Raw genomic sequence first — 22,371 nt, 5'->3', positions numbered from 1 at the left:
GCGGGAAGTGACGTTGGCTCGGGCAGACCAATCAGCTATGGTATACGTGGCACGCCGTCAACGTAGGAGCGCCGGGACGCGAGGCTCCGACAGACGCAGCCAACGAGAGCCGAGCGCGCCGGGCTGCCATGGGAACCGGGATCAGGGACCTGCGGGTCAGCTGGCCATTGGCGGATCCAAAAGCGGAGCTGGCGCCAAGGGCGAGGCTTCCTTTGCGCCGCGCCCGGCTGATTCCCGCACCACCCCGCCGGACCGGAGAAAAGGGGCAGGGCAGGGGGCGCGGGTGGGCCTTATCAGGCCAGACTCCCGGAGTCCGCAGGTTTTCTCCAAGACACGGACACGCGTCAGTTTCTAGCGGCTTTATTTTGACATACACGACCTCAGACAAGCGGGGAGGGCAGCGCTAGGTGTACAGAAAGGGCGGGCTCGGCGCAAGGCCTGAGCACTCCCTCCCATGCACGCAAGGTCCCGAGAAAACGCAGCCGCGCCCAGAAGCGACCGGAGCCACGTGTCATATCCGGGCGCAGGGCTTGGGCGGCGTGGACAGGCTTAGGCAGCTTCCAGGAAAGTGGAGCAGAGAGCGGTCCTCCAGACGAGGCCTTGTTGTTCCCCGAGAAGCAAAGGAACCAGGCCCTACCCATGGTTCTCCCCCAAATTTTCCCTATTAAAACATTTTTTAAATCGGTACAAACAAAACCAAATTGAACAGTTTTAAAGTTCAAAGCAATCTGCATCTAGGAGTGTGCATGTGACCAGATGAGAGCAAGGGAGCAGAGGATACCAAAGAAGCCCAGGCCTTTGGCCCCTTAGGAGAATCCCCACGCCCACTGCACAGGCCCGGATGTGAGGGAGGGGTGGGGTCCCTGGCAAGTTGCTACACTGGTCCCCTTCCTCTTTAAGCACCGCCCATCCCACCCCGCTAGGGGGCTGGTGTCGACTTGGCCCACGGAAGCACTATAGAGAGGAGTCACTTGGACACCCCAACCCGTGATCCCGTCTTGCACTTTGGTCCCAAGTTGGGGCTGGGAAGGCAGGGCCTGGCAGGGACAGGGCTCTCTGGCATGGAGCAGGGCAAAATAGTGGCAAACAGCAAGTGCAGACACACATGCCCGCCACCCGTTAGATAACAGGGCTGTGTCTTGCAAGTGTTCAAAAGTGCTGAAAAGGGACCCTGCCCTGGGAAAGCAGCAGCAAAACCAGCCCTGCTCTTTTAGTGCCAGGAAATACTGACTGTAAGTGGGTGTAACCTCTCTCACAATGACGAGTGGAATGGGGCAGCAACTCCCACAATACACCAATTCAGGAAGCACGGCACATCCCCACACTGGGGAGGTGCCATCAAGTGGGTCCCGAGTGGGCCCAGACCCTTTGGTTTAGCCTTGGCCTTGCCAGGAAATGACTAGCCACGCTAAGGAAGAGCTACTGCCCCCATGGCTGAAGCCACAGAATAGTACATGAGAGAAGATGCTCTTTACTGACCAGAAACAGACAAGCTGCTCCTCCTGGCCCCCAGGAATGGGAACCTGCCCACCAATGGCACCAGGGTCAGAGGGCTGAGAGAGATGGGATCCCATCGCGGAGCCCATTTAAGCTGTGTGAGGCTGCATCTCTAAGGAGCGGGAAAGTAGCCCATCAGTTACTGAGGCCTCTCACAGACACAGGCTGGCAGGCTTACCATGAATGCTGTAACAGGGACATGCTAGCAGTGACAATGACAGCGGCCCTGGACTCAGGGGAGGGCACTAACCTCGGCAACAGCTAGGTGAGCTCCTGGCCACAGGTGGCAGGTCTCTGTGCCAATAAGGGCTGGCAGCAAAATCACTGAAACCATCAGCAAGGAAGGGGTCATCCCCCCGGTCTTCACTGTGGCACCATCAGCGCTGAGTGCCGAGGGGGCCATGCCACAGGCTCACAGAGACAGTGCTGGGCCGGCAGGGAAACACCTCCTCCGATTCATTTTGCTACCACTTTTAAAAGGTAGCACCTGCTGAGGAAGGGCACAGGGGCAAAAGCTCACCTCAGGAATGGGAAAGAGGGTATTCTGCTGAGGGAAGCATGAGGGAAATCAATACTTACTACTGAACAAGGCTACACCCCAGGGGAAAAGATCACAGGGGCTGGCACATGGACGAATGGACAGACGGATGGATCCCAGTACTGGTAAGACAAAACTCTCATTAGCAGAATCGGGGCATTTGCACCCAGTGCCCGATGTCCTCAAAAGCAAACAAGCTTAAAGTTCTCCCTCACAAGCTCCTCACAGTGGGCTGCTGCCTTGAGCTTGGCCTGGAGAGAGGTGAGACCCTGAGCGGACCACAGCCTTTGAGCCCTGGAAGGAGCAGTCTCTCCGAGGCAGCAAAGCTGCCCAAGAAGCCAGAGGAAGTGGATTCCTACCCACAGCCCAGGGGCTGCAAATACTGTCTGGGTCAGAGCCATCAGAGGCCCCAAAGGCTGCTGGGAGGCTGACTCTCCTCAGCCCACAGAGCAGGGCCCCCTGCAGTGGGGCAAGAGGGGATGGCCTCCTTAGGCAAGGGGTCTTAGTGAGAAAGGCTGGCTGGGGTGTGCAGGCAGGAGCAGGTTCAAGTGCCAAACAGTGCCTGGGGATCCCAGAGCCTGCGCTCTGCCATAGCTGGCTTCAGCACAGCTTCATGAATCTAGCCTCATGCCAAGGTCAGAACCAGGAAGGGTCCAGCTATGTGCAGTTGGCCCTGTGGTGCCCTGGGAACGCCTGTCAAAGAGATGGGTGATACCCACAGCACAGGTTATAAAGTCCCCCAAGAGATGGGCACCCAACCTCTGTGACTGAGGAACCAGGGCTGAATGAACATGGAGGGGCCCTGCGCCAACCCTGGGCTTCACCCTGCAACTAGCAGGACCCTGCAATCACAGACTCCAAAGACCTGGGCAAGAGAAACCAAAGTCCAGGGGCACCCTGTCCCTGCTGCCAGGCCCACCAGGGGCAGCTTCTCCTTCCCAAGTCTGCCTGGACACAGCAGTCAGAGCCGTCAAGCTAGGCAGCCTGGCTGAGAGGACGTGTTCTGCCCTCCGTCACTTTATATATATGGATTCCAGGCTACAGCTAAAAACATTTCTTTTAGTTTACACCAAAGAGAAATATAACCCTTTAAAAGCAAGTCTGTGTGTCCTCACGGCGAGTTGAGAGCAATGGTCCCTGCCTGCGGGTGGAGAGGAAGGGGGTCCGGGGGGCCCCGAGCTGGGCCTACTGGTTCTCGTCCCGCATCTGTTCCATGATGCTGATGAGGTTTTCCAGGCCAAACACATAGCCTCGGTCGGGCCCGTCATGCACTGTGGGGTCATCTCGGAAGCCCTTGAACGTGCTGTGTGCAAAGTCGATCATGCGGACGTCCACCTTGGGCGGAGAGAAGGGGCCCGCCTCCGGGCTGCTGCTGCTGAGGCTGGTGCTAGGGCCGCAGGGCGGGGCCGCCTCCGGGAGGCTGGTGTCCAGGAGCTTCAGACGCATTTCGGACCGGCGGTCCAGGTAGGACTCAGACCGGCACTCCTTGCCGTCGTAGATGACAAGCAGGGAGCTGGAATAGAAGCGGTAGGAGGCCTGCCGCTCCAGCACGGCCTTCAGGCCCCGCAGTTTGCTCAGGATGGGCTCAAAAAGGTCACGCCGCAGGTCCAGGCCGTTGTGCAGGTACTGATAGAGGGCGTTGCGGAAGCCTTCGATGGACAGCCCACGGCCATAGTACTTGTTCCTGCAGAGGTAATGCCCCGTGTCCAGCTGGTACACCTAAAACCCCAGGAGACAGGCGGGTGAGGACCAGGGAGGTCTGAGGACCTCACGGGGCCCTGGGCAGGCGCGGTCTGGAAAGTACTTCTGACCAACCTGCACTTTTCTGCTCCAGCCTGCACGGCTGGAGTGAGCAGGCCAAGTCCGCCCTGAGCTTTCCTGTGGTAAAGGCAGGAGAGTGTGGAGACCAGGCCTGCAGGTGTTCCGCCATTACCTGTGCAGCCCTCCAGGAGACCAGCTGGACTCAAATTAGAATACCGATCATGCTGACAGACAAGAGTCTTAGTTGCCCCAGTGTCAAGGCAATAGGCTCTCACAGTGGTTCTGCACTAGAGCCCAGTCCAGGGTCCCCGGGTAAGGACGAGAGGGCTCAGGGAACATGTCTCAAACAGGCACCCAGCGCCCCCCCCCCCAGGGACTCAGCCTCCCAGAGGAGACTCTGGGCCACTGTGCCAGGAGGACCCCTGGCACGGACAGCAAGCAGGTACACACACAACCCCAAACACGCAAGCACCTGGGCTCTTGCCAAGGCGGACTCACCTGCATGCCACAGACCCTGACGCCCAGCGTCGCCGACGTACTCTGCTCGCACTTTCGCATCTGCCGGGCAGCCTTCTCGGCGGAGGCGTCATCGCCGTGCTGGCGGGTGCCCATCTTCAGGTCCAGCACACAGGGGTACTTGAAGTGGTGCACCACGTTCTCAAGCAGGAGGAACTCTGGACCGCAGTCAAGGGGAATAACAACCATACTCGCCAGCAGTCCCAGCCAGGAAAGGAAAACCCAGTTTTACTACGAAAGGAGGCACTCCCTTCTAATGTAATAATGTGTGTTCACCTCAGAGACTCTCAAATGTGGGTGTCACACCTCTGGCTTATTATTTCTTTGAAAACATTTTTATTATGGTAAAATACATACACCATTTACCAGGTTAACCATTTATAAGTATGCAACTATTACTACCACCCACTCTCCAAAACCTTTTCATCTTCCCAAACAGAAATTAGAAACTGTTCAGGAGTGTGTGTGTGTGTGTGTGTGTGTGTGTGTGTGCGCGTGCGCGCGCCTATGAACACATGTACACATGTGTATTTCTCCCTTCCCAACAGATAATGTTAAAACATATAACTCCTATTCCTCCCCCGCCCCATATCCCCTGGAAACCACTATTCTACTTTCTGTTGCTATGAATGTGTCTGTCCTAGGTACTTCATATCAGCGGAGTCATAGAATATTTGTCCCTTTATATCTGGCTACTTCACTTAGCAAATTGGTTTCAAGGTTCATCCATACTGTAGCATGTGACAAAATTTCATGCCTTTTTATGAATAATTTTTAATCATATGTATTTGCCACATTTTTTGATGTCATCATTTTAATTTTATTCTTTAACTCTGTCTTGCAGGCACACATAATAAACCAAAGAAAATTTGGGAGTTTCACATACATCCCTGGCACCATCAGTAAACCAAGACTCTGCTCAATCCAGTGCCTCATTTACGCATAAGAAGTAAGAAACGTCCTTTGTAGCTCTACTGCAAAAATGATGACTCAGATTTAACATTCCCAAACAGGAATCTTTAGAAAAAGCTGGATTTAAATTTCTCTCGCCATTTTCTGACTAAACTTCAAGCCATATAGTAAACTTATCCATTAGTACTTCTAGGATCTCCTGTTTACATCCAGGTCTTCATCTACATCTCCTGTCTTCAATGATCTTAGATAAAGGTACGGGCTTGTCACAGGTCTGCCAACGGTCATCATCGAGGCTCACAGCCAAGCCCTCAGTTCCATATTTTGGACTATGGAGCAATCACCTGGTCTTAGAGGGTAAGACCCTCGGCATCACTCTGATGATGAACATTTTAATATCCTCTGATTCTTTAAAGAGCAATGTGAAATTCATTATGTGCAGCTTTTGACTAGTCTCATTGCCTGCTATGATTTATAAACAAGCAACAATAAAACTCGAAGAAGGCTGCAGAAGTATCTCACAATGCCTGAGGGCGTAGGACCCTGCCTCTCCACTCACTGGCTCTGGGCACAATACTTCATCCCCCTGTGCTTCCATATACTCATCTATAAATGGGAATCATAACAGTTCCTCCCTCAAAAGACAGGAAAACTGAGTAAGTACATATGAAGTGCTCAGCACACTTCCCCTCAGTTTCTCAGTAAGTCTTAGTAATTTATTGTCCACTGTTTCAAAACGCTAACTGATTTTAAGAATTCTCATTTCATAATACTTTATCTCTGCTATCTTAAAACTATTTTACATTGGTATATTGTTTATCTTTAGAATAAACACTAAAACATTAAAAAAAAATATTATCTGTTGGGAGGGGAGAAATACAGATGTACATGTGTTCATATGCACACACACACATACACAGCCCTGATTCTAGACATGCACCGATAAATATGGTAGCCACTATCCATACCTGCTGACTTAAATGCAGATTTTAATTAAACAAATTAAAAATTGAGTAACTCAGTCACAGCAGTCACATTTCAGTTACAATATGGCTAGTGGCTACCACAAATTTTAGCACAGATTCTTCCACTGTCACAGAGTTCTATTGGAGAGCACGTTTCTAAACTGCCAAGTTTAAGCTTCAGTCTTACCAGGCCCAAAAGGCAGGGAAACAAAAAAAAATGATGAAAACATGAAGAGCCCATGGTAAAGGGAGATAAGAACAAAAGACGAGCCCCTGAACAGAGAGGGTGCTGACCATGGTACTGGGAGGCGCCCTGACACGGGAGCTGTGGTCCCAAGTAGCAGGCGCTGCTGGAGGAGCGGTAACAAGGATACTGTAGAGCTTTCGGTCCTTGGACTCAGAGCGCATGCGACTCAGCTGCTGCTTGTGACAGCGCAGGCTCCAAGGGTTGTGGCTGATCTTCTCAGAACTCAGACCGCTGTTGCCATCTAGCATCTGGAAAGGGACGTCCGAGTGGCTGTGTAGCTCCACCTTCGGACTCTTTGCCTCCTGGGGGCTAAGAAGGAAGAACATACACATTGCTAAGGGGTTCAGACGAGTCATCCTCTGGGGTCTCACTACATAGGGTTGGGGAGGCCTGGATCAAGTCTAACGTGCAATCTAACAAATCTTTCTGATGGGTGACACATGGCCCCAGAGGCATGAGCCCCTTAAAGTGAGTAAACGGGGTGCAGTAAGGAGCGAGAGTGTGCAGCCAGCGCTGCTAAACTGGTCTGATCTGATGTCAAGAGAGAAACTGTGTGTTGCCACGTCTAAGAAAAGCCCTAATTCTAAGTCAAATCACAGAGCAATCTAGTTACTGATTTTTTTTTTTTTTTTTTTTGGCCATGCTGCACAGCCTGCAGGATATTCACTTCCCTGGGCTCGAACTCAGGCCCTCGGCAACGAAGGTGCCAAGTCATAATCACTGGACTGCCATGGATTCCCTCACTGAAACTTATTTTTGAGTGAGATTAAATATGTACAAAGTAATTTAATCATACAATTTTGATTTCACTTTGGTTCAAAAAGCTCACATTATTTTTTGTTTACATTAGTTTTATTTATTTATTTTTACAATTTGCTAGTTTTTTTTTTTTTAAGTATAGTCACAAGGTTAGAAAACATCACCACTATCTAATTTTTAGAAATTTTCATCACCCCCAAAACAAATCTTGTCACCATTAGTAATAGCGACTTCTCATCAACCCTGCCCCCTCAATCCCTGGCATCCACTGACCTACTTTCTGTCTCTTGGACAGAAAAGATATGGATTTACTGATTCTGAACATTTTAAATAAATGGAACCATACAATATGTGGTTTTCTGTGACTGGCTTCTTCCACTTAATGTATGTTTTCAAGGTTCATTCATACTGTAGCATGTGTCAGTATTCCATTTCTATTCACTGCTGAGTGATATCCTATACCACATTTAATTTATCCATTCATCAACTGATAGACATTCAGGTTGTTTCTAATTTGGGGCTATTAGGAATAATGCTGCTATAAATACTTGCATACACATTTTACACGTGACTATTTTCCTCCAGTTCTCTTGGGCATATACCTAGGAGTGCAGTTGCTGGGTTTAACTTTTTGAAAAACTGCCTAATTGTCTTCCAGAATGGCAGCACTATTTTACATTCCCATCAGCAACATAGGAGGGTTCCAGTTTCTCCATAACCTCAACAAAACTTTCATTGTCTATCCTTTTGACTATGGCCACGCTTGTGGGGGTGTACATTTTTTGCATGATGTGTTGAGAAAAATAATTCTTTTTCCTGATCTACAAGAAAATTCAATTTCCAATTCAATAAGCTGAATTTTAGATGCAGGGCAAGGGTTAACAGGTGATATCAAGAGTCTCAGAGATCTGACTCCAAAACCCTTAAAGAGCATGGGCCTGGCTGCACTCACTGCCTCTGGGCTCTGCGATCCTGCAGGGGAGAAAGCAGCTGGGACCTCACCATGGGCCAGTGCACCTCCACCTCTGCCTTGGGAATGCGAGATATTAACAAAGCTGGAAGAAAACAACAGCGTGTTCTTGCTTCAAAAAGCTGAGAGAACTCCATTCTCTCTCGACCAGCTACAGCCAAACTCAGAAGGGGCCCCACCGGGGCGATGGAACATGCAGGCGGCACGATGTGGTGAACCTGCGAACATCAGCCATCGTCCCTCCACAGTGAGCCCTGCTTCCACGTGATGCATCAGGATGCTAGAGATACTCTGAGTGTCTGTGCTCACAGCACCAGACATGCATCGCCAGCCCCGCTCACCAGCCCCTTACCTCTCCGAGGTTTCGAGGGGCAGGCTGGCTTTCTCCTCCTTGTGGTCACTGCCACTGCCTGACCGGTGCAAGCTCCGGCGCGAGTGCTTGCGCCGAGGCTGCTCCCGCTCCGGTGCATCATCCGGCTCCACGGTCTCACTTTCCACATACGGGTAGGCCACCAAGTTGATGTAACCGTCACTGTCCCCCTCGAAACAGACGGATACCACTCCTGTTGGGGAAAAAGCATCAGCCAGTCAACAAATGTTCACCCAGGCTGGGTCCATTCAGCACAGGCTGCTGGCCCTTGCTGGCCCTCCACACAGTCATCACCTGCCCTGAAGCCGCTGTAGGAACGATGAGGGGCAGGCATCTTTTTCAGAACATACCTCACCACTCATTCCCCTCCTTAATCCACCATTCCCCTTTGATTTTGGATACATTTGTATTTATTTCCCATCCTCTTATCTAACTCTCTTGCTTTCAACTATTGCCTTCTGTACCATTCAGAAGAACTGTATCTTCCAGGTGACACAGCCACACCCAGCATAATTTAACCTCCACTTACTGAACTGCCCTACACTGCTGTCATCTCCTCTGTCCTCTGCGAGATCTGGTTTCCTTCTGCCTGACAGTGTCACCAAGGGAGACATCAAGACTCCTCCAAGACAGCCCCCAAAACATGTCTCTGCACTGCGGATCAGGCTAGTCCAGGCTCACCAGGCAGAACTTCGGCCTCAGCAAAGCACCAGCATTCCTAAGTGGAAACAGCTATTTTCCACACAGTACTCATGCAAGTTCATTGTGTCCATTTTTATCAAACAGCTTGTCCTTGGTTTCTTCTGGATCATTACCAAAGGAGCTGAAACACAGCACCTAGAAATCTAACTCAATGAGTTTCTTTGGTTGTTAAAAAAGTCCAGGCTGCCCTTCACCTGATTTCCATAATCCAACCTACTATCAGTTACATGTCTCGTTTTACACTCTTGGTGTGCAAAATCGGCATTATGATCTGAGAATCGGTGACAAGCCTTTAAGAATATGTCAGTATGCCAGACCAAGAACATCCTTTTCTTTGGCCCATTGCCTTCTCCAGGAGGACACTGCTCTTAAACCCTGGTCTCTTTTAGGAGGAAAAAAACCCTTGAAACATCAACATGTAATGTTTTCTTCTTTTCTTACATTGCTTAAATGCACACCTCACTTCAGTGGGCTTCACAACCGTACCCTGGCTTCCTTAGGAAGATAACGTGCCTCTCCTACAGGTTTCCGTTTTCATAACTTCTTCCCTTTGTCTTTTCCAGAGCTTCAATTCTGTTCAAGCCTGAATGCCCCCTGGTCTACAATGTTCTTTGTTTCCTGGGCTCCCCCTCTTGCTCTGATGCGGAGTATCCTCCAGGCCTGCCACGGGGCTCCCAAGCTGGAGCTGACCAGAGACAGAGCTGTTCCTTCTACGATCCTCTCCTTTCCCCCCTTTTTCTTGACTTCCTCCTAATCTGAGTGGAATACATCTTCAAGTAACTTCCTAACAAAAGAGGGTTCAGGATGTCAATTTTGAGTTCTTTGTGGGAATTCTACTCCAACAAGTGATGGACAGTTTAGCTGAAGACAGAATTCTATACTGTCTGCAAATAAAGACAGCTTTACTTCTTCCTTCCCAATCTGAATGCCTTTTATTATTTTCCTGCTTACCTATACTGGCCAGAACCTCCAAGTTAAATGTCAACTAGAAATGGAGAACACGGACACTCTTATCTCATTCCTCCATCTTAGGGGCTAAAGCGACTGTCTCATCGCTGAGTATGAAGCTATCTGTAGGTTTTTCATAGATGCCTTCTATCAGGTTTGAGGAACTTTCCTTCCATCCCTAGTTTGCTGAGAGTTTTGTTATTGTTGTTGTATAAAGAATAGATACTTGAAACAGATGGTCAACAGATATATGAAAAGATGCTCAACATGGCTAATTATTAGAGAAATGCGAATCAAAATTACAAGGAGATACTACCTCACACATGATTCATGGCCAATCATGAAAAAAATCTACAAATCATATATGCTGGAGAGGGTGTGGAGGAAAGGGAACCCTTCCACACTGTTGCTGGAAATGTAAATTGGTACAGCCACTATGAAGAACAGTATGGAGGCGCCTTAAAACCTAGAGTTGCCATGTGATAACAGCAATCCCACTCCTGGGCATGTATCTGGACAAAACAATAGTTTGAAAAGATACATGCCCTCCTAAGTTCACAACAACACTGTTCACGATAGCCAAGACATGAAAACAATCCAAATGGCCATCAAAAGATTAATGGATAAAGATGCGGTACGTATATACAACAGAATACCACTCAGCCATAAAAAAGAATGAACTAATGCTATTTGCAGCAACGTGGATGGACCTAGAGATTATCATACTGAGTGAAGCAAGAAACACAAAGACAAATACCATATGGTATCACTTATATATGTGGAATCTAAAATATGACACAAATGAACTTATCTATCCTACGGAACAGAAACAAACTCACATACAGAGAAGACTTGTGGGGGGTGGGGGGTGGGGCAGGAATGGACTGAGAATTTGGGATGTGCAGATGCAAAGTATTATATATAGAGAATAAACAACAAGGTCCGACTCTATAACACAGGGCACTATATTCAATATCCTGTGATAAACCATAATGGAAAACAATTTTAAAAAGAACGGACATATATGTATACTGAATCACTGTGGAAATCATGTAATGTTTATCCTTTTGGGTTTGGCTTCTTTCTTTCACTTAGCATAACGTTTTCAATGTTCATCCACCTTGTAGTATGTGTCAGAACTTCATTTGTTTTTATGGCTGAATACTATTCCACTGTAAATGTATGCCATTTATCCATTATGTAAATGTATTTTGTTTACCAGTTCATCTGTTGATGGATGCCTGGGTTGCTTCCACATTTTGACTATTATGAATAATGCTTCAGTGAGTATTACTTTACATATATCTGTTTGAGTCCCTGTTTTCAATTCTTTTGGGCATATATCTAGGCATGGAATTGCTGGCAATTTCTGTGTTTTAATGTTTTTGAAGAACTGACTGTCAAACTGTTTTCTACAGTGGCTATTCTATTTTGACACTATTCCCAGCAGTGTTCCTATTTCTCCTTATCTTGGCCACACTTCTCTTCTTCCTTGTAACAGCCATTCACTGGGTGACAGAAGTCTCTATTGTGGTTTTGATTTGCATTTCCCTAATGACTAGTGACACCACCCTATGGCAGAAAGTGAAGAGGAACTAAAAAGCCTCTTGATGAAAGTGAAAGAGGAGAGTGAAAAAGTTGGCTTAAAGCTTAACATTCAGAAAACTAAGATCATGGCATCTGGTCCCATCACCTCATGGGAAATAGATGGGGAGACAGTGGAAAGAGTGTCAGACTTTATTTTTTTGGGCTCCAAAATCACTGCAGATGGTGACTGCAGCCATGAAATTAAAAGATGGTTACTCCTTGGAAGGAAAGTTATGACCAACCTAGATAGCATATTAAAAAGCAGAGACATTACTTTGCCAACAAAGGTCCGTCTGGTCAAGGCTATGGTTTTTCCAGTGGTCATGTATGGATGTGAGAGTTGGACGGTGAAGAAAGCTGAGTGCCGAAATTTGATGCTTTTGAACTGTGGTGTTGGAGAAGACTCTTGAGAGTCCCTTGGACTGCAAGGAGATCCAACCAGTCCATCCTAAAGGAGATCAGTCCTGGGTGTTCATTGGAAGGACTGATGCTGAAGCTGATACTCCAATACTTCGGCCACCTCATGCGAAGAGTTGACTCACTGGAAAAGACCCTGATGCTGGGAGGGATTGGGGGCAGGAGGAGAAGGGGACGACAGAGGATGAGATGGCTGGATGGCATCACCGATTCGATGGGCATGAGTCTGAGTAAACTCCGGGAGTTTGTGATAGACAGGGAGGCCTGGCGTGCTGCGATTCATGGGGTCACAAAGAGTCGGACACAACTGAGCGACTGAACTTTTAACTGTAATGACTAGTGATGTTGATAGTCTTTCCCTGTGTTTGTTGGTCATCTGTGTGTCTTCTCTGGAGAAATGTTTATTCAAGTCCCTTGACCACTTATGAATAGGCTTGTTTCTTAACTTTTAATTGGCAAAAAAGAGCTAGAGTAGTTTCTTAGAGCACTGAAGTTCTGTCTGTCCATTGTTTTTTACCTCAGGGTTTTTGCTTATCCTTGGAAGCTTGGAATGTTCTTTCCATTGTCCTTTGTCCACAGTTGCTCCTCATCCTCCAGTCCTTTAAGTCTCCCCAGACACTCCTTCCCCAATCATCCTGTATCAGGGGCTCTGGTTTGGAAGCTTTATTACTGTCAATTACAGAACCTTACTTATTTTACTCAAAGTACTTAACACAATCTATAATTGTTTTGTCTATAATTTGTTTATTCTTTCTCACATTAGCATGTAAGCTCCATGAAGATATGGGTCTTTTTCGTCTTCTACACTAATGAGCACAGGGCCTGGCATCCAGTAGATGCTCAATAAATACTTGATAAATGAATGAGGCAAGGTTTTGAAAAACGATACAAGGCATTTAGCACTGCAAGCAGTAACACTTGATGGCTACAGCTGGTTGTATTAAATAAACGGAAATCCCTCTTCAAACCTACTGCCAAAATATAGAATATTAAAAAATATATATATATAGAATATTATTGGCATTTTTCCTTAGCTGAGTTTTAAAAACACCTGTGGTTCTGGCAATAAAGAAATGTGTATGTGATTGTGCGTTAGAATTAATATATGCATTTTCTAAACCTCTGTGTTGAAAGGGCCTAAAAGCAAAGCCACTCCAGTGGCAATCAGAACATCCAGCACCAAGATCTTGTTTTTCCTACCTATCATTCCTATGATACAAGGAAGAAAAGCTTGTTGCAAAATCTGGTTCCTGAATCAGGGCAGAAAAATACAAGATGAGCCTGGAATATCTCTTGGTAACTGAAAGTAATGAAATAGCTAAAAATGATGAGGGGTATATGTCAAAAGTATACAAGAGCTCATGTTAAGGAGTCCCAGTGACCCAATCTAGAATAATTTGAGGAATAAAATACATACGTCCACACTGACAGATAAATGGGTGAGGAGGGATAATTCTTCCTTATAGAATTGTAATTTATTTTAACTACTAAGTATAGAAGAAATGATTAAAAGAGATGTCATCATTAGGCATGCAATTTTGTTGTTGTTCAGTCACTAAGTCATGTCTGACTCTTTGCTACCCCATGGAATGCAGCATGCCAGGCCTCCCTGTCCCTCACTCTGCAGTTTAGTAATTATCACAGGAAAGAACCATTGATCAATTGGAAAACTAGTATGCTATGAAGCAGGATATCCAGAGAGTCCCAAGGTATCTCTCCACATGAAACTCATTAATTACAACAAGAAAAGTCATAATTTTACAGTGCAAAGGCCAGGCAGACACCATCTTAACAAAGCAATCAAAGTTAAATCACCAGTAACAAGAGATGGATCTCCTGACATGAGGAACTGAAGAGGATACTGGATCATTTCTACTGCCCAAGACATATAATCTCAATCTAATCATCAGGAAAGAGAAAACAAATCCAAATTTATGGACAATCTACAAAATAACTACTAGTACTCTTCAGAAGCATCGAGGTCATGAAAGACAAATAAAGAGTGAGAAACTGTCCCAGACTGGAGGAGGCCAAGGAGGAATAAATACAATGTGAAATCCTGGACCTGAAAAATGACATGTGAGAAAATAGCCAAAATTTGAATAAAGTGTACAGGTCAGCTAATAGTATTACACCAAAGCTCCTTTTCTGGCTTTGGTAATTATAAACCATGATATGGTTATGTATCTTTTAATGATGCTTTTATTTATTAATACTAGACAACCAACCTAAATAAAGCCTTTGATTTCAGTATCCAATAGGTATGAAATAGCAGCATTCTTAAAATCTAAACCCTTTAAAGTCAGGTGCTGAAATTCACTGAAGGAACTTAAGGGCAGTGTTCAGAAGTGCCAGGTTTTCACAGGCCCTCACCCCCTTCCTCACACTGGCTGCACCACCCAGTGCAGAGCTCCTGTCTGCTGGGGCACAGACCACAGCGCAACTTCTGCCACAGTCAGTTCACTCCCAACAAGCCAGGGGCTCTTTCCGAAAGCTGAATTCATGGAGCAGAACTCAAGGGCTTCCCTCTTCTAGCTGAAAAATAGCTCTTTCTACCCAGCTACCAATAAGGGTTACATCTATAGCATTATGCTTCTGGTCAGAGAAAACCAAAAATTGTCTCTCTTCCCTTCTCCTTCAATGGGATACATCACTGGGACACTGAACTTCATTTGAGTCTTTAGCACATTCTCTGGAATTAGAGTAAGACCCAGCTGATTCACGACAGGGCTGTTTTTTCATCTGCTCACCAAAGCACTCAAGACGATTTTCTGGCATGCTCTCACTGAGTATGTGTGAAAGGTAGAAAGGCCTCTACAGTGGTCACGGAGAAGCCAGTACCACACAAGCAGGAGAGGGGAAGGGAGGGAAGGGGAGGGATGAGGAGGGGAAGGGAGGAGAGTCGAGGCTGAGTTTGTGTTGATCAAGATGTCTTTCAGTGCCCTGTAATCCCTTCCAAACACTGAATTTCAGCCCACTGTGCTGGCAGCTGAAGCAGTGGGTTCAACAGCTTGGATTACGCTGGTTACATCCAAATCCACTTCTGGCATCTGAATCATCTTGCAGAGAACCATCAACTGCAGCTTTCCATTCACACAGATATTTTCAAATATCATCTTGGTGGGAAAAGTAAAAATAAACCATCATCCTGGCAGAACTCAAGAGGTTGACGACGCTTCCTGAATCTTGCCTGGGGCTGCTGGTCTGGCCATGCACACAGGAAAGCCAGTGCAGGCATCTCCAGGGAGAGGTCGGCTGCACAGCGACAGGCTTCACTCGGCGCACTGGCATCATGGGAGCATTAGAGGACCTCTATTACTTTCGCAACTTTTCTGTAATTTTACATTTCAAAATAAAAAGTAAAGGACTTCTCTGGTGGTCTAGTGGTTAAGACTCTGTGCTTCCACTGAAGATACTGTAGATACTAAAGACTTGCTATGGTTTTTAAAGACTTCTGTTCCCCAATCTGAGAGTAGGTTGTTAGGAAAACTGAACCAATAGATGACTGACAATCCTTCCCTGGGTGGCACCTTGAGATTCTAACTAGTCCAAATTCTGGTGGTTGTGATTTAGTAAACATTTCTCTGGAGCCTGGGGTTCTACTTCATTTTAAAGGGTTTTTTTTTTTTTCTTCCCTTAGCATCAGAAGAGGACTCCATGAGCTAACAAGGCTTGTAGTTTTTTTTTTTTCTGGTTTTGGCATTTTTATAGCAAAAGATTTGGCCATGATGTGTTGAGTGTAGATGGGTGGGCGGCTAAAGCTACATTTATAAAGCATTTGTAACTTGTTTCTTAGCCACTTAGAGACAGCAGTGTGTTTGATTCTCGCTTCTCTCTCGTTTTGCAGCGTTAAGAGTATCTATTCCTCCAAATTCAATATGCTTCTGATTCTGTTCTGAAAACAGTAACAAACAGTTTGATTCAAAACTGCACAAAGGACTTGAATAGACACTGCTCCAGAGAAGATACACCAAACGGCCAATGGCACATCAACATCATTCATTAGTCATTAAGAAAACACGTATCATAACAGTGCGACACCACTTCACACCCGCCAGGGTGGCTACACAATTGTTGCTATTGTTTTTAATGGAAAATAAGGGTTTGTAAGGATATGGAGAAAAAGAAACACTGCTGGTAAGAATGTCAAATGGTAGGCTAATATGGAAACCAGTTTGACAGTCTTTCAAAAACACTAAACACAAAATTACCATATGATCCAGCAATTCCACTCCTAGGTATATACCCAAAAGAATTGAAATCAGGGACTCAAGCAGGCATTTGTAAGGTAATACACATAGAAGCATTATTCTCAATAGCCCAAAGGTGGAAACAACTCAGGTATCCGTCAACAGATGAACAGATAAATAAAATACGGCATATATTTACAGTGGAATAGTATTCAGCCGTAAAAACAAATGAAGTTCTGACACATGAACCTTGAAAACATTATGCTAAATGAAATAAGCCAAATTCAAAAGGACGAACATTACATGATTCCACTTGTATGAAATATGTAAAATGGGCAAATTTATAGATACAGAAAGTAAATTAGAGGGTACCAGGTGAGGGGGAAATGAGTTATTTAATGGGTACAGAGGTTTTGTTTGAGGTGATGTAAAAGCTCCAGAAATAGATAATGGTAATGGTACGCAGCACAGTGAGTGTGTTTAACGCCACTAAGTTAAACACTTAAAAATGGTAAATTTTGCTGTATAACAACACATTATAAATCAATTATACTTTATTTTTTAAAAAGCTGCATCCACCTTATAAAATGGTTAAATTTTATGTTATGTATATTTCACCACAATAAAAGAATTAAGAAAACAAAAGCCAATACCAATATGGACTGGTTTTTCTAAATCGAGGATCTCCCAAGTAAAGCGTAGTGCAAACATGCCTGAATTCACACTGCTTTGGAAAAGGTGAAAAAACAGAACACAGGGAATTTCCCAGCAGTCCAGTGGTTAGGACTCAGCGCTTCCACTTGAGCAGCCTGGATTCAATCCCTGGTCAGGGAACTAAGATTCCACAAACCATGCAGCACAGCCAAAATAAAAAGAACACAAAAAACGTAATTTATACGTGCATGGATGCATACTACGTCGCTTCAGTCATGTCTGACTCTCCGCAACCCTATGGACCATAGCCCGCCAAGCTCCTCTGTCCATGGGATTCTCCAGGCAAGAATACTGGAGTGGGTTGCCGTGCCCTCCTCCAGGGGATCTTCCCAACCTAGGGATTGAATCCACATCTCTTATGTCTCCTGCGTTGGCAGGCAGGTTCTTTACCACTAGTGCCACTGGGAAGTCCCAACTTATACATGAGGATCAGTCATAAAAATGTATACACACAGTGACAAAAATCAGATTTTAAAACAAAGTGACTTAAATTCTGGTATACGTTCATGGGGTTCTAGTCTATCAAGTTACATTATAAAGCAGATTATTTTTCCTTGAAAAGTCAGGACCTCCAGGCCCCAGTCCTTCTCTAAAATTCTTACCATCCACTCTCCCCTAGCACATACAGACACAAGCTCCAGAGCACCTCCTCACCAGCTACCTCATCCCCTGAGCCTGGAGAGCATCCAATTCCTTCTCTGGGAGCAGAGAAGGGCTGCCCCTTCTCTCCTAGACCATCCCAGCCAACAGGGAAACCTCCTCAACAACAGCATGCTCTTCGCCAACGGCCTTAATGCTGTGAATTATTCTTCTCCGGTTTACCTACCAATGGACTCAGTTTTCAAAAAATAAAGACCTCGCTGATGCTTTCAAATTTTGCTTATCAAAGTGACTTCGCTGCAAGGAGACAACAGAGACCCTCAATCGTATCACGTGGCCGACGGAACAAGGAAGCGGGGCTGAGGGCCTCCACGCTGCTCTCTCCACACTGGCCAGGGACTGACCTTTGTACTCAGGGGTGAACTCCTTCATCTCGGGAGGGAGGGACTCGTAGAAGCGCTGCTCCCGGGAGATGAGGGGCTTGCACACAGTGTGGTCGTCGTAGCGCATCATGCTGCTGTGGCCGCCCACCTGGTGGATGAAGGGCTCCAGGAGGACTCCCCGGTCTCCGGGCCGCCCCGCATTCTTGCCGTACTGCCCCACCTCCATGGTTTGACAAACACACATCGCGTTGGGGGCCAGCTGCACACCGAGGGCAGAGGATGTGGCACATGAGCCGCGACAGGTCCTGGCGGGCTGAGAGCCGACGGTCAGCGTCTGCTCAGCTGCTTCTTCTCTCCTAACAGAGGGGAGAGAGGAAAAGAGGGAATCAGGACACCCGGCAAGCTACAGCTTCTCGGGAGTTCACACAACATCCACTCCTGAGGAAGAACAGGGGCTGTGTCTTGCTCCCCACTATGTGCTCCCCAGGATGACAACCCTGTCAGATCCCTGGGAGCGAGCTGGGCTGACTTCTGTTGAATGATGCAATGTGGGTCGCCTCCACCCATCTTTTGTACCATTCTGTCTGGATTTCTCACAACATCCAGTACTGGGAAGGGTCTCTCCCTGACTTGAGGAAAGGGTTTTGCCTCCAAAATCAGGTCTCATGAGATTCCCAACTTTTCTGCTTAAGGTGTCAAGGACTTGGCAGGGAAAGCCATTCCCTCCTGAGTTGTAGAAGCATAAAAAGGTTTTGTTTTCCCCAAAGGTATTCAGACGTCATATTTCTTCTACTTTAAATCTACGGCCATCAACTTATGACCATGGCAAGCACCACAGAGCTTCTGTTCCTGTTTGATTCTACACAAACAGCGGGACACGGAAAAGCTCTTTGTACTTAAATAGCCTCGTTTTAATATAAGTTTTCTCTCAAGAAAGTTTCTATAGTGTGACACTTAATAATGAATATATCTTTTAAATTAGGAATGTAGTAGGTAGGCAGGTGGGGGAGCGAAGGATAGCGAGTTTGGGATCAACAGAGGCAAACGATCATACAGGGTGGATAAACAACATCTTACTGTTCAGCACAGGGACTACATCCAATATCCTGTGATAAACCATAACGGGGAAGGAAATGAAGAAGAGCACGTGTAACTGAGTCACCCGGCTGTACCAAAGAAATTAACATGGTAATAAACCAATCACACTTCAATAAAATTTTTAAAACTTAAAAAGGAACATAGTAGGCAAGACAACATCTGAAAGATCAAGACTAAAAGAAAAATATTTACAGAGCAGTAATATGGCTTTACCTGTGAGAGATAAACTGTTACTTTTTCTGAACCTCCTCATTATGGGCAAAATGAGCTATGCTGTGCTGTGCTTAGTCGCTAGTCATACCTGATTCTTTGCGACCCCGTGGACTGTAGCCCGCCGGGCTCCTCTGTCCACGGGGATTCTGCCAGCAGGATACTAGGGTGGGCTGCCACGCCCTCCTCCAGGGGATCTTCCCAACCCAGGGATGGAAGCCAGGTCTCCCGTATTGGAGATGAATTATTGGAGATGAATTCTTTACCATCTGAGCTACCAGGGAAGCAAAATCAGCTATATAGTCACACTATTGCAAAATGTAAAATTTTCTTTACTCCAAAGCTGCCCAAGAAACTATGTGCTATCAACACCATTCCCACTCCCCCAAATGGATCAGCATCCCTTTGTTCACTTAAGTTCTCCTTCAGGATACGGCTCCGACTCCATTCTCTTCAAACGAGAGTGTGATGCACACCTCTGCGTCTCCTGTGGCATCCTGTGCCAAGCCTACAGAAGCAATACATTCACTGTCCTGTCATCTATTTGTCATCTGTCACCACCACCAAACCATTCTCTCTTAACTCCATCTCGGGTTCGAGGCAGTTCCTGGCATAGAGCAGTGCTCACCAAAAAAAGGGAAAAGCTTGTTAAAATGAATTAAATAATCCGAGGAAGAGGACCACGGTGAGTAAAAGCACAACTATAAGAAAATAAAATATGAAAGGACAGTGGCAGCACTTAGGACACGAATCTACTGCAGAAGGCTTTTCTCAAGGTTCCTGGAGGTGTCCCCGGTGGCAGGAGACTTTAGGTAGCAATGTCAAGTGCTTCTGGCCCTGCCTCCTCCCCTTCACCCTGGGATGGCCTCTGATCACAGACGGGATACCAAGAAGGTGCTATGCTGTCTAGCCTGTGTCAATGGGTATCTGTTTTAGAAGAGGGGGTCAACAATGCCAGGTGCCCCAGAGGAGTTAGGCATTAGGGCCATTCCCTGGACTCTGAGTTCAGCATTCTGCAGTTTTTTCTGGGATCTCCTGCAGCCTCCACAGGACCGAAAGGCAGAATTCTGTCCGATCTCCAGTCAGATCTGGACTTCGGATGTTTTGTTTCCACAAGATGTCTACATAAAGTCATGGTACTGTTTCTGGGTCTGAAATACTTTCCTGGAAGTAAACATGTAAAATATACCATGTTTCTATAGCTCTGTTTTGGCATTTCTTTTTAAATAAACTGGGAACCTGAAAAAGTGGACGCACCCACTGGTCTACAAGGCATAGAGCCTTGTAATGACTTACAAGTAAGAAACTTCAATTCTCCTCATGAAGACATGCCCGCTGCCAACTCTGTGGGATATGCTGATGGAGGTGAAGGGCTTGGGCTTGCCTCGCCTACTGCGCAGTTCTGAAAGTTTTAGCAAAAGCTCTGACTCTTTTTGATCAACAACCAGAGGTTGTTCTTGACGTCTGGGGTCCACCAAGGCCCACTGAAAAACCTGTGGGCTGAGAGCTGTGGATGATGGCATCTATCTCCACTACTCCTTCCCTAAGAGTCCCAATGTTGTTCACGTACATTGAACAACACTGTTCACGTGCTGTTCATGTTATTCCTTGAGCCAAACCTCAAGGGAACGTGAAACTCCATTCAAGCTCAGCGAGAATCCTGAACATTACTTCATTTCTTATGAATTGACTTAGGAAAAAGCATGTGACTCTATTTCCCAATGAGATGAGGGGAAGTTGGCCAGAGGTTTTCTGGGAACTTATCCTGCTCTTCACACGCGAGAAGGGCACCTCCTCTTCCTCAGGTTATTATTCCAATATCTGGATGTGACATCTGAGACTACTGCAGCTACCCCATGACTCTCAAACATCCCTGCCTAGGACAAGGCCAACATGCTGAACACAGACCAGGAAGAAGAAATCAGGGCTCCTGAAACTGTCACTGAAGTAGTGGATATCCTGTTATGTAACAAAAATAAGTTTCCCTTTATTCTTTAAGCCAGTCGTATTAAGGTACCCTCTCACTTGTAATCAAAACCATCATAAATGAAAGGACAGAAATAGTTGCATCAAAATCCCCAAGTCTCCAGTTAATACATTTTGCACATAAAGTGGTCACTAACTGTTTTCTGATGACAACAAGGAGACTTTCAACAAATGATGAACAAGCTCTCTCACAAACGACAAAGGGACATATTCTCCATAAGCCTCAAAATGAAAAATGTGATTCTCTAACCTTTCCAGTGTCCCTGAAGGCAGAGCATCTGAATTATGTCTGGTCCACAGGGCTGGTACCAAGATACTAAACAAGAATCTGACCAACAGAAAACTCATTCTCTCACATGTAGAAATGAACCTGTCCAAATGCTCAAATAATTAGCTTAGAACTGATTCTACCCTGCTTCAACAGGAGGCAGACTATAAAAGAGATTTATACTCTTGCCACTTCAGGACCTTACTGATCATTTTTTAACAAATGGATCTAAATACAACATAATCAATAAATTGTACTTTCCAGAATGTAGTCACATCTCAAAGATTTTGCAGACTGTCCTCTGCAAATACACTGACCTCAAGTAGTTTATGCCATTCAAGACGTCAACAGCTTCTGTAGTCTTTTCTAGACTTAAGAAACTCCCAGCATGAAGAAAAACTTGTGAATTCTTTAAAAAGCTACAAACTGTCAAAAATATCACATAACTGAAATGTGAGGGACAATGGTTTCATTCCCATGGGTTGAACTACAAACAAACAAAAAACTCCCTACCAGGACATTTTTTGTTTTGTAAACAAAACCTCCAAAGGCTTCCCCTAGGGAAAACTTTGTATTAATAAATAGTACTCTTTTCCCTATGTGGCATTTTAGAAATCGTGGCCAAGTTTCAGTTTTCTGTAGAGATCTTCTCTCATGTAAATGTGTTTCCAAATTACCAGTCTTGTCTGCTTTCCAGATAACATTCAACAAGGCTTTTCTCTGCAAAGGTGGA

At 46.0% G+C, this 22,371-nt stretch overlaps 1 protein-coding gene and 1 pseudogene across 3 annotated transcripts in view; both read right to left on the bottom strand.

The window, feature by feature from the left end:
* Positions 1-344: 344 nt before the first annotated feature.
* Positions 345-22,371, bottom strand: part of IP6K1 (inositol hexakisphosphate kinase 1) — a 38,802-nt gene continuing 16,775 nt past the window's right edge. For all 3 annotated transcript variants that reach the window (XM_061128567.1, XM_061128569.1, XM_061128568.1), the window contains exons 2-6: positions 18,098-18,432; positions 8,518-8,728; positions 6,564-6,745; positions 4,295-4,470; positions 345-3,754 (exon numbers count right to left, since the gene is read on the bottom strand). In XM_061128567.1, the coding sequence (XP_060984550.1) occupies positions 3,221-3,754; positions 4,295-4,470; positions 6,564-6,745; positions 8,518-8,728; positions 18,098-18,320 (1,326 nt within the window). In that variant the 5' untranslated portion in view covers positions 18,321-18,432 and the 3' untranslated portion in view covers positions 345-3,220. The remainder of the gene's footprint in view (positions 3,755-4,294; positions 4,471-6,563; positions 6,746-8,517; positions 8,729-18,097; positions 18,433-22,371) is intronic.
* On the bottom strand, positions 11,093-18,091 carry LOC133045928 (aminoacyl tRNA synthase complex-interacting multifunctional protein 2-like; annotated as a pseudogene).

This window comes from Dama dama, chromosome 24, assembly GCF_033118175.1.
Source record: "Dama dama isolate Ldn47 chromosome 24, ASM3311817v1, whole genome shotgun sequence".
NCBI classification, from domain to species: Eukaryota; Metazoa; Chordata; class Mammalia; order Artiodactyla; family Cervidae; genus Dama; species Dama dama.
Note: the sequence above shows the minus strand (reverse complement) of the source record. Positions and strands in the feature narration are given on the sequence as shown.